The following is a 10,819-nucleotide window of genomic DNA, read 5'->3' on the forward strand; positions in this document are numbered from 1 at the left end:
TTATTGTGAATATAGGTAGGGTTGACCCGTCTCACAGATTATGATCCATGAGACGGTCTCACATGAGACATACTCTTTAATAAAATAACAAAATATCTTTATTGTAGTGTTTGTAAAAGATAAAGTTCGATAAAATATCGTTTAATAAACAAAGTTATAATCAACATAAAATCATTTTGTTGATTTGAATTAAATTGTGATGAAGCAGACGCAAAATACAAGGTGAAGAAATTTAAAAAAAACCCGATTTTTGTTTTTTTAAGTGAAGATTGAATAATCATTTTTTAAAGCATCAAACACTCGTCGAAAACTTATATCAGAAGAATAAATAAGAACATCGTTGGATGCAATAATTATCTATGTTAGTTAAAACAATCGAAACTTGATGTTCGAACTACTCTACAGTGTAAAAAATTTGAGTTGTATCATTAAACTACTCGGGAAGCTATTCATTATAATCAGTATTAATTATAAACTGTTCAAATATCCACTCATAATTAAGACTATTCAGTGTTGGAAGCTAATGTCGTAACTAGCTATTCAAATATATTTTTCTCTCTTTCAATTACATTCTCGTCCCCTGTTCTTCTTTTGACCAAAATCCGTTTTTTTCTCTCCAAATTTGATAAATTATAAATTAGAATGCGTTCCCAGTTCCAAAATCTTACCTCTTTATTTTGTTTCTTTCCAATTTTATCGAGACCATTGACGTATGTATGAGGTTTATTTCATTCTACCCATGTGGGCATTTGTCGATGTATATATAAGACCTACTTTTTTTTTTTGAAATTGTATGTGTGACAAGATCTTATCTGTGTTTTCATTTCGTCAAGTCTGAACCCATGCCACCGACTTGGTTTGGTTTATGCGCTGTTGCCGTCAAATTCTTTGGCTGTTCAAACTTGTTGGCCGAAAGAGAGATGTTACGTTCGGGAAGGAGCTCATCTCTAGCCAAAATAAAATCACGTACGCCAATAGTAATTGAACAAGTATTCCAAGTTTTAATTATTTACAACGTACAATCGATACTATTCAATTAATCTTGACCAAAAAGTAAAATGAGTGATTATATATTCATCCGTTTAGCTAACTTTTTCAAGCGCATTTTATAAGTAGAGATGTGTATATATATGTTTCCTACCATCATTTTTATAAATGGTAGTTTTATTGAGCATATTTACTCGAGGAAAATATAATGGAAGGCCACCACAACATTCCTTGATTGTTTGATAGAGTAGGCTGTTGATGTAGCTAACAAAGTTGTTTTACACTGTTGGACTTAATGTTGGGCTTGTTCATATTGAATGGAATATTGGACAAGTAAAAGATCATGATAAGTAGATGGTAAGTGAGAATATCTCATATAAGAAAATAATAATAGTATTAGTAAGCTTATATTGACCTACATTTTATGATATAATAATGATTGGTCCAGAAACTCTCTCGCGCACGTAGGCGCATGAGGCCCATATCATGTGCTCGATTTGCACTGAAAAAAGCTTGGCTTGTGTGCAAGTGTACGACCGACAAAGTTTCAACTAACTATTGCTATTTTTATTTTCAAAAATTCAATTGTGGATGATCTTCCATCTGCCTGACTCTCCATATGGTCTTCTTGTTGGTGCTCATGCTGGATTGAATTTTGGCCTTTCGGTAAGGAACCTGAGTGTCTATATATAAAGGCAGCATCGAGTCCTTCCATATAACACAACTCACTCTCCTATATTTTTGTTCAACTCTCTTCTTTGTTTCGGCTGCTGCTCCTCTCCTCTATCTCGTGATAAAGTTCATGTGTTTTTCAGTTCGCTGTTGTAGTGCCTAGTGTTAGGTTACTGCTGGTTGTTCCGTTGTATCATGTGAAACAAACGTCCAATTTTATCCTCGAGGCAAATACTGGAGGAGACAAATCTGTTTTAAGGACACTATACTTTGTACATGCCTTGATTTGATTTATTTTAAGCTTTGCTATATTGTATTTTTTTAACCATATTGTTCAATGATTTCTTACGGAAGTTTTCTTTAAGTTATCTTTTGATATATTGTGCAGCATACACAAGACGTAACACCCTCACAACATGTACAGTTTTATTGGTCTTAGTTTTGAGGGAATAACAACAGTCATGTTTTTGGTAAATTTTCATCTCAAATACATATAAATTGCATATAAGAATTATTCAATACACCATTTAGTACTATGTCTGAACGAGCAAGTAGAAAATTATCAAGTCAATCCTCTTTTTTACATGGTGGGACAAACTTAACCAAATGCGAGACAAACTTAACCAAATTCGACAACTTTTAACACCATTTTGGTCAGTCCGGAAATTGCCAACCCAACCCAACCCAACCAGATTGTTTTATCATCTAGTTTTTAATTGAGTAGATCTCTTATGAGACGGTCTCATGAATCTTTATCTATGAGACATGTCTATCTTATCGATATTCACAATAAAAAATAATATTCTTAAAATAAAATGTAATACTTTTTCATGGATGACCAAATAAGAGATTCGTCTCACAAAATATGATCCATGAGACCGTCTCGTACAAGTATTTTCTTTTTTAATTTTTCTACTACCATAATTTTTTTTTGTTAAACATTTAATTGATTTATCTAATCTAAATATAAAAAAGGTATTTAGAATGTTTTTTTTTAAAAAGGGATATTTGGAAAAATAGACTTGGTCAAACTTTTTTTTAAAAAAATAACCCTCCCATATAGTGAACAAATACACTACTAGAGACTATTTTTTTTAAAAAAAATTTGACCAAAGTTATAAAACAAAACATCCCAAAAAAAATGTTTATTCATTTTCTCTCTCTATATTTTCTCTATCTAATAGTGTGTGTGGAGCCCTGAACCGGACCTCTCCTTCGCTGGCTTGAACCTCTCCATTGTTGAACTTTAATGGGGTTTGTCCACACTTTCGCTTGATCAAGCACGCAATTCTATAAATACTCTGCCTCTCCTCTCCCTCTCCCTATAAATCTTTTGGGGTTCTTTTTTTACTATTTCATCACCACTTCACATTCACAAATCTTGCTCTGCTTGAAAAAGAGAACTAAAAACAAAAACCCACTTGACTTTTTTCCTTTTCCCTTGGATTTGATGGATCTAAAGATCTAATTCCGCTCACTTTCAGATTTTTTTTTTCCAAATTAATTGTAAAGGTAACTTCTTTTGCATATCTCAATCTTGTGTATGGTTCTATTCGAAAAAGTTGTAAATTGAATTGATGCTGTTGGCGGCTCAAGGGTTTGAAGACTTTTTTTCCCTCCTGCTTTTGGGTGGTTGAACCTTCTAGAATTTCAACCAGTTGACCCAAAAATGGCCCGAGAAATCAGTTAATTTTAACCACTTTGTATTTCGGAACCCTCCCCTCCCTCTTTCCCTCGGAGCTGAATTTTCTTGACACGGTCAGGTTCCTGGGTTTTTTGGATTGTTAATATAGGACCTGTGTTTACTTGGAAGGTCCTTTTATATTTTTATTAGTTTCCTTATATCAACTTTCCGGAATCGTAAAGTAGGTGATCATAATGCATATATATCGGTTTTCATTTTCTTAGATTATTGATGTTCGTTCATATTCTAAATCTGTTTGTTTTGTGTGTGCTGGTATCTGGTCTTACTTTGTGCTTGTAGGCGAGAGATTGATTTATGGTGATGCAATCGAGTTTAATCTAGGAAAACAGTTAGCCTCAGTGCTTGTTGGATGCTGATAATTTGATGGTGGTTCAGATGAGATGAGGGATGTTTTCTGGGTTATTGAAATTATTGAGGGCCTGCTTTCGGCCAAAGGCTGAGCGATATGCTCGCACAAGTTCAGACTCCGGTGGTCAACAAGATGGACTTCTGTGGTATAAGGACTCAGGGCAGCATTTTTGCGGAGATTTTTCGATGGCTGTAGTTCAAGCAAATAATTTACTTGAGGATCAGAGCCAACTTGAATCTGGTTGTCTCAGTTCGAATGATTCAGGTCCATATGGTACTTTTGTGGGAATTTATGATGGACATGGCGGTCCTGAGGCTTCTCGTTTCATCAACGAGCACCTCTTTCAACATTTGAAGAGTAAGCCCTGTAATTATTGTTCAATCGGTGGTGATCTTGAGAAACCAACTTTATTTATCATATGCATCGATTTTTTCAGGGTTCACTGCAGAACATCAAACAATGTCAGTAGAGGTTATTCGGAAGGCATTTGAAGTTACGGAAGATGGCTTTTTCTCAGTCGTCAGCAGGCAATGGCCAATGAAACCCCAGATAGCAGCGGTAGGCTCCTGCTGCCTTGTTGGAATCATCTGCAGTGGAACTCTTTATATTGCTAGTCTTGGTGATTCTCGTGCTGTTTTGGGGAGACTTGTCAAGGCTACAGAGGAGGTCCTCGCCGTTCAACTCTCGATTGAGCACAATGCGAGTCATGAGTCTGTGAGAAAGGAGCTGCAATCTCTACACCCTGATGACCCACAAATTGTTGTTCTAAAACATAATGTATGGCGTGTGAAAGGTCTTATACAGGTTGGTTCATTTGACCACATTTTGCTGCAAACCTTTATTCTGTGCTGCTATCGTTTCTGTTGGCTATTAATTCATGATGGGAACTACCGTGTCCTAGAAGTGGAAAAATCTTAATCAGATTCCCATTGTACATTTATGAAGAGATGGTTTGGGACCACATTTGCCTTTGAAACTGTTCCTTCCTAAACGTGAAAGGCTGATGCTGTGGTGACATGGTTTTTGCCAGCTTCTCATGCATGATCTCTACATGATTAGCTGTGGCTTAGAAATTTTAGTTCATTATCTGCCAATTGGTTCCATCATGATCCTCTTTTGATAGAATAAATAATTTGCACTGACCATTATGAAATCTAGAACTATTGAACAATTAGAGATGCATCCTTTAAGACAAAACGGTTGGACAAAATTTTTCTTTATTTCGCGTTACATTTGGGAAATCCTGCAAAAAATTTCTTACCATTTATTTATCTATTTACTATTTGTGGGATTTGTGTTTAAGCCAGCAAATCATCTATAATAAATATTTGTGGGATTTGTGTTTAAGCCAGCAAATCATCTCTAAATATTCATTCGGCATGGGATGTCTTATCTTTGGGCGAGCTGTTGCATTTGACCTTGGTCAGTGTTTAGTTGGTCTGAATGTGTCATTTTACAGATCTCAAGATCTATCGGAGACGTGTATTTGAAGAAGGCTGAATATAACAGGGAGCCACTGTATGCAAAATTTCGTCTGCGTGAACCCTTTAAAAGACCAATTTTAAGCGCAGAACCAGCAATTACCGTGCAACCGTTACTACCTCATGACCAGTTCGTCATATTTGCCTCAGATGGCCTTTGGGAGCATCTTACCAACCAAGAAGCCGTTGATCTGGTCCAAAATCATCCACACAGTGTAAGATATCTAACCCATGGAGACGATATTGCCTTTATTGTTTGGATTGTAACATAGTGCATAAAGCATGCTTACACATATTGAAACTAATACATGGACATCTGAGTGTTTTCTCCTGTGTACCTTCTGTTCTTTCATAAATTTATGAGAGCTCGGGTCTATACAAGCATCTATCATGGTGACTCCTAGAATCTTAGTTTTGGTCCTTGTTAGCTCCAATTTCTGACCAACTGTAGCTGTTGTTATTGATAACAAGTTTCTTGGCATGATGATCGAATACTATAAATGATATTTGCTAATACGTGTGTCGGCCAATGTCGGCCAATGTCTAAAAAGACTAATGACGCTACTTTAAGTGGCGAAAAATGAATTAGAGGCTGCATAGGACAAAGTAAGGGAAACAAACAGTGTCTACGTGCTGATAGTAAAAAAAATATTATGTATTTAATTTCCATGTTGCATTCCATTTCATAAAAATTAAAATCAAAATTAAAATTACCTTCTAGTGAGAAGAAAAGTATCAATTTTTTTTAACCTTAACTGTGCAGGGCATTGCAAGAAGATTAGTGAAAACGGCATTGCAAGAGGCCGCAAAGAAGAGGGAGATGAGGTACTCAGACCTGAAGAAAATTGATCGCGGGGTGCGTCGTCACTTCCATGATGACATCACAGTTGTGGTGTTATTTCTTGACTCAAATCTGGTGAGTCGGGCTAGTTCAGTCAAGACTCCTAAAATATCCATTAAGGGAGGTGGCATCAATCTTCCTCCCAACACTCTTGCACCATTTACCGTGCCCATGGAAACTGGCTCTACTTGACTGTCAACTGTTTCTTCTGACGCTATGTGAATACGAGCAGGTAGCTAATAGAGAAAGGAGAGCAGCAGCCTGGAATTCTTTAATGTGCTCTGTAATTTAAAATTGAAGACGAATGAATACTCCCTATTATTTTGGTGCCAAAGTGAAGCAGCAAAGAAACCCAACTTCAAGGTGACATCCACTATAGTTTGTTTTTTGGAGCAGATTTACATCTGCATTTGTCTTCTATATCCCTATGCTCTTCTCCTATATTTTCTTCTATCTTCTTATCCCTTGTAGATACTTGTGAAACTTGAGGCTAAATGACCTTGTTGACTCTTATTTTGAGATAAGTTTAAGCTAATAAGATAAAGGAAAACAGCTTGCAGTGGAAAGAAAATAGCTACTTGTAAGTTTTGCATATTTGTTCATATAGGTTGTTGGTTTCGATGATGGTGGTGATTCACAATGCAGCTTCAGGTTTACTTCTTTTCAGTTAGATCTAGTCGATGACTCTCAATGGTTTGAGTTTGTCACTCAATTCTTTTCTTTTGAAAAGTGGCGATCCTTGTACCTCGAACAGATAAACAACTTGAGGAGTTATTATCATGAATTGATTAATTTCCCGGCAATTATTTTGTAAGAATCAGAATTTACAAATTATGTAATATTTGAGTTGGAAGAAGATTAAACCATCCTTCAGCACTTTCACGTCATTCCCTGAACCATTTTTCGTAGAAAAAAATGACAAATTTCCAATCTGTTTCCGTGTAACAAGCAAATCAACAAAGGAAACTACCATGGACAACGTTTTCGGCAATAGTTTCTGTCCAACATGCACGAAAAATATAATGACGGCTTAGGTACCATCCAAAGTTTCAAGGCAACTGAGTACAATAAAGATCACTATTTTCATGATTAATCCAGGACAAACACAAAACTGCTGTATAGATATAGATGGAAGCGAATATATTCACTAACATACATTCTACCACATTGTACTTGATGGACAAATGACAGCATGGATTGGCTTTTGCGAGGAATTACATACACAAGCACCACCATAGCATGACAGAATATGCCGTATATGTCATCACTTTGTGAGTCATCCTATCTCAAGTATAAGGACACCAATAGCTGTGAGAATAGTATAAATTCACTCACAACGGTAGCGGGAGAGTGAATTCCCATAAACGGGACGATGTCAACTTGCAACCAACTCTCAACTGCTGAACCCACTACTGCACCAGCCACAAGCCCTCCAATAGTAATCACTGTTGCCTTCCCTGCATAGACGTTATTATTCATGCTAAAATTCAAATATTAAATCCTAAAACCAGATTTGATATAACTAAAATTAAGACGCAAGTGATTTAGTTATAGGGTAGACATGTGGTATGCATCACACGCTCTATTCAGTCTATATCTGCTATTTTAAAATAGTTCTATTATGACGGAATATAGTAAAAAGAGTAAAACCAGAATTGGAATGAAGCTTATATATCCTAACTTCTAAGGACGTGAGATCTGGAAGCCACCTAGAGAATCCTCATCAAGACGCACAAAACAAAATCACATTCGTAGCACGACGAGACTCGTTATATATAACTCAAGATCCAACAAGAACAATAGCATATTTCTGGAATGAGTATTCAAGCATGACACGAGGCAGATAAAAAAAATGATTTCTGTAATATCAGTAAATTCAATGTTGTTACGTGCTCATTGGGAGCAGTGCTACAAATTTTTAACTTCATCAATTTTTAGACCTCGAACTTAAGGTTCCCAAGAATAACCAACATATGTTAAAAATCGGTCAACGATCTTTCATGTCTCTCTTTCACTCAAGGAGCAAAATACAATGCTTATCGTTCCCCCACAAGTTTCTGTGAGTGAAAAGGAAAAAATTACAAAGAAATCAGGGAGAAGTTTCTTCGACGTTCTTCACAAGTCCTTTCACCTTGAACTACTACAGGATACCGACTAGCTTAGAGTTATTTTTTCTGGTTCCCCTGAAAGGAGCTTTAGTATCCTTGCTTGTTACATGTATCCATATACACTTACTCAACACGAATCAAGAATTTCAAGTGCAATATGTCATTTCAAGAAAGTGAAATGGTCATACTGGCAAACAGCCTGCTTAATAGTTTCTAAACCTGTGAAGTCTGACAAGTGCTACCGTAGACAATCATATAAAAATAGGTTTTTTTTGGACGTTCAGAGAATTGCAAAACCAAGGACTTAAATCAATTAAATATGGTTAAACGAGCTCCCAAACAGAAACACGACATCAAAACTTTGCTCAAAGTACTATTATAGACAATCATTGACAGCCAAAAAAATGCAAAACCAATAAGTCAAATCAGCCTAGAATAGTTAAATTTAAAAGGGGGTTTACCAGAAATATAGCGTCAAACACACCCTGCTAATGAATAATGTCATATGTTTTCTTACCCAACTTGATATTTTTCTTGGTCATGAAATACAAGGATGTCCCAAAACTAGTTGCTAAGATCAGGCCAGGCACATCAGCCCCTGCATATGGCGCCGTGGAAGATGCTGTAACTCCATTTATATATGTCAAGACCATTAAAGCCCCATAAACTCCAGCTTGCACACCCAAGTCACTGGTTGATGGTACTTCAACCGAGAGGGGTGAATTTTTTACAGTACTCTGTAGCCATTTAGGCATTGAATCCATTTTAGGAGCATTTACAGGTTTAACATCAGCATAACGAATGTTGCTATCCACAACTTTCCCCGCTCTCCTTTGTGATAAGCTTTTCATTAGCAGCATATCATATGCAGCCTCTAACTGTATGGTGATAAGCCATATTAAACCATGTATTGGCAAGAATGAAATAGCTCTATGCAAAGTCCTGATATATACTGCAGGACACATATAAAAAAGATTGAAGTTAACTGGTCTACAATTTCAGAAGCTATGCATCTCTTATGTGGAAGCTTATGATAATCCAATCACTAAATGTTTCAACTCGTGTCTTTCATCAAATGAGCACATTTTCATGGGCATGCAATACGGGCACATTATCCTAACTCTGGTGGATTTTCTCTCATCTTTTATTTAATCCAGTTGCTTTTCTTTTTTCTTTCCGCGATTGTGGATTAGCGGAGTCTAGATTATCTGGTTTCTTTAGAATGAACGAATGATTGTTTAGCACCTACAGTTCCCCGTGCCCTCAACATATTGATTTTCAAAGCTCAAATCCATCTTCATTTTTCCATACTTTAGGAAAACTGGGCAGTGCACACCAGTATTCAAGTTACAGTCTCTCTTCTGCTAAATTGAATCAAATGTATCCTAGTTCTTCATAGGGGTAAAAACAAATACTATAATTTCTTTTAAAATGTAAAAGTGACGAAATAATAATTTTAATGCAGGCCACTCTCCCTCTTCCACTGAAGTCACTAATTGATATTGGATTCTAATTTGGTGTGTCTACAAAGTTAGGTGATAATCCTTGTACAGAACCGAAGACATGTTTCTTATATTCAACGTCTAATTAAAACCATGGATGAACAAAACTTGCTAGCAAATTACACGAAAACTAACAAAAATCAAGAACTTTTGTTCTCCTCAATTCCTAAAACCTTAAAACAAAACAGAAACAAAATTTTCACATAAATATATATATAAAGCCACAAACTTGAGCAGAAACCCGTAATTCCCAAATTATGAAATGGAATATAAACACTAAATCTACTGTAATAAGCAAATCCCACAACTTAGTTTCCACGAAAACATGAGTAATCGCTATTAGCAAATAGTAAAGACCCTCCCAAAAAAAAATGTACATGAAATTTCAACAGACCTGAGAAATTGCTTGCTGGTCATCTTTACAAGCAGCAACAAGGGAATTCTTGGCTCGAAGAATATCCTCAAACGAAGCCTCCTCAGGAACACCGAGGAGTTTAAGGGCATTCTCAACGGACATCTCGAAAGACGCCGAATCGTCAGCTCGTGAGCCAGCTTGGATTGGCAAAGCTAACACGCGCCGGGTGAACAGTGTACCCCAAGAACCACGACGGTCTGGCTTTAACGCCTTGATTATGGGAAACGAAGGAGGCCGGCGACGAGTTGGGGGACTGGGACGATATGAACCGGCCGGTCCGCAGGCCAGAAGTGAGTGATTTGGCCGGACCAATAGAGCTGTAACCATTTTCGTACGTGGCTGTGTGAAGAATCAAAGGGGCAAATGGCAGAAGCAATCAAGATTATTGGGGAGCTATCATGGTTAAGTAGTGTAGAAGGGAGGGAGATGATGATGTCGCCTTTTTGGCAGTAAGCTATGGAACTTCTTCCTATGTATAATAATCATGTAATAAAATTACGTTTAAGATAAATTTTGATTTTTTTCCCTTTCAAAGTTATCCCCTCCACGTGTCCAATTTTGGAAGTACCAGTAACATTTTTTGATCTTCTTCTCACGTGGAATTAACCAAACAAATGAAAGCAATATTTACCTATCTTGAATTAACATGTTTTATAAAATAAGTGAAAATCAGTGGTCCAATATGTTCATAGGTTTGTCAAAGCTGACATCCATAATCTATGGATTGGAAAAGTGTGAAATGAAGAGATGTACTTGATG

The 10,819-nt window shown here is 36.5% G+C and overlaps 2 protein-coding genes across 3 annotated transcripts; one reads left to right on the top strand and one right to left on the bottom strand.

Moving 5' to 3' along the window:
* Positions 1–2,865: 2,865 nt before the first annotated feature.
* LOC140827051 (probable protein phosphatase 2C 60) lies at positions 2,866–6,606 on the top strand. The gene is made up of 5 exons (XM_073189637.1): positions 2,866–3,171; positions 3,644–4,070; positions 4,150–4,517; positions 5,173–5,409; positions 5,958–6,606. Exons 2-5 carry the CDS (start codon positions 3,752–3,754, stop codon positions 6,225–6,227), a joined length of 1,194 nt encoding a protein of 397 aa, XP_073045738.1. The 5' UTR covers positions 2,866–3,171; positions 3,644–3,751; the 3' UTR covers positions 6,228–6,606.
* Positions 6,607–7,082: 476 nt separating this feature from the next.
* LOC140827052 (protein CHAPERONE-LIKE PROTEIN OF POR1, chloroplastic) lies at positions 7,083–10,541 on the bottom strand. Of its 2 annotated transcripts, none has more exons than XM_073189638.1 (3): positions 10,040–10,538; positions 8,661–9,021; positions 7,083–7,492 (listed from the first exon to the last, which is right to left on the bottom strand). In XM_073189638.1, the coding sequence occupies exons 1-3, from the start codon at positions 10,385–10,387 to the stop codon at positions 7,317–7,319; spliced, it is 885 nt and encodes a 294-aa protein (XP_073045739.1). In that variant the 5' UTR covers positions 10,388–10,538; the 3' UTR covers positions 7,083–7,316. The 2 variants fall into 2 exon arrangements, with proteins under 2 accessions (XP_073045739.1, XP_073045740.1); XM_073189639.1 differs by having other exon boundaries at positions 7,354–7,492; positions 8,605–9,021; positions 10,040–10,541.
* Between the last annotated feature and the right edge of the window lie 278 nt (positions 10,542–10,819).

Source organism: Primulina eburnea, chromosome 3 (genome assembly GCF_022965805.1).
Source record: "Primulina eburnea isolate SZY01 chromosome 3, ASM2296580v1, whole genome shotgun sequence".
NCBI classification, from domain to species: domain Eukaryota; kingdom Viridiplantae; phylum Streptophyta; class Magnoliopsida; order Lamiales; family Gesneriaceae; genus Primulina; species Primulina eburnea.

Excerpts from the sequence above, each read along its gene's own strand:
- LOC140827051 (XM_073189637.1), top strand. The coding sequence starts at position 3,752 with ATGTTTTCTGGGTTATTGAAATTATTGAGGGCCTGCTTTCGGCCAAAG. Across the intron at positions 4,518-5,172 it reads GTGTGAAAGGTCTTATACAG|ATCTCAAGATCTATCGGAGA; the intron begins GTTGGTTCATTT and ends GTCATTTTACAG. Across the intron at positions 5,410-5,957 it reads TCCAAAATCATCCACACAGT|GGCATTGCAAGAAGATTAGT; the intron begins GTAAGATATCTA and ends TTAACTGTGCAG.
- LOC140827052 (XM_073189638.1), bottom strand. The coding sequence starts at position 10,387 with ATGGTTACAGCTCTATTGGTCCGGCCAAATCACTCACTTCTGGCCTGC. Across the intron at positions 9,022-10,039 it reads ACCAGCAAGCAATTTCTCAG|TTAGAGGCTGCATATGATAT; the intron begins GTCTGTTGAAAT and ends ATCACCATACAG. Across the intron at positions 7,493-8,660 it reads CAAGAAAAATATCAAGTTGG|GGAAGGCAACAGTGATTACT; the intron begins GTAAGAAAACAT and ends ACGTCTATGCAG.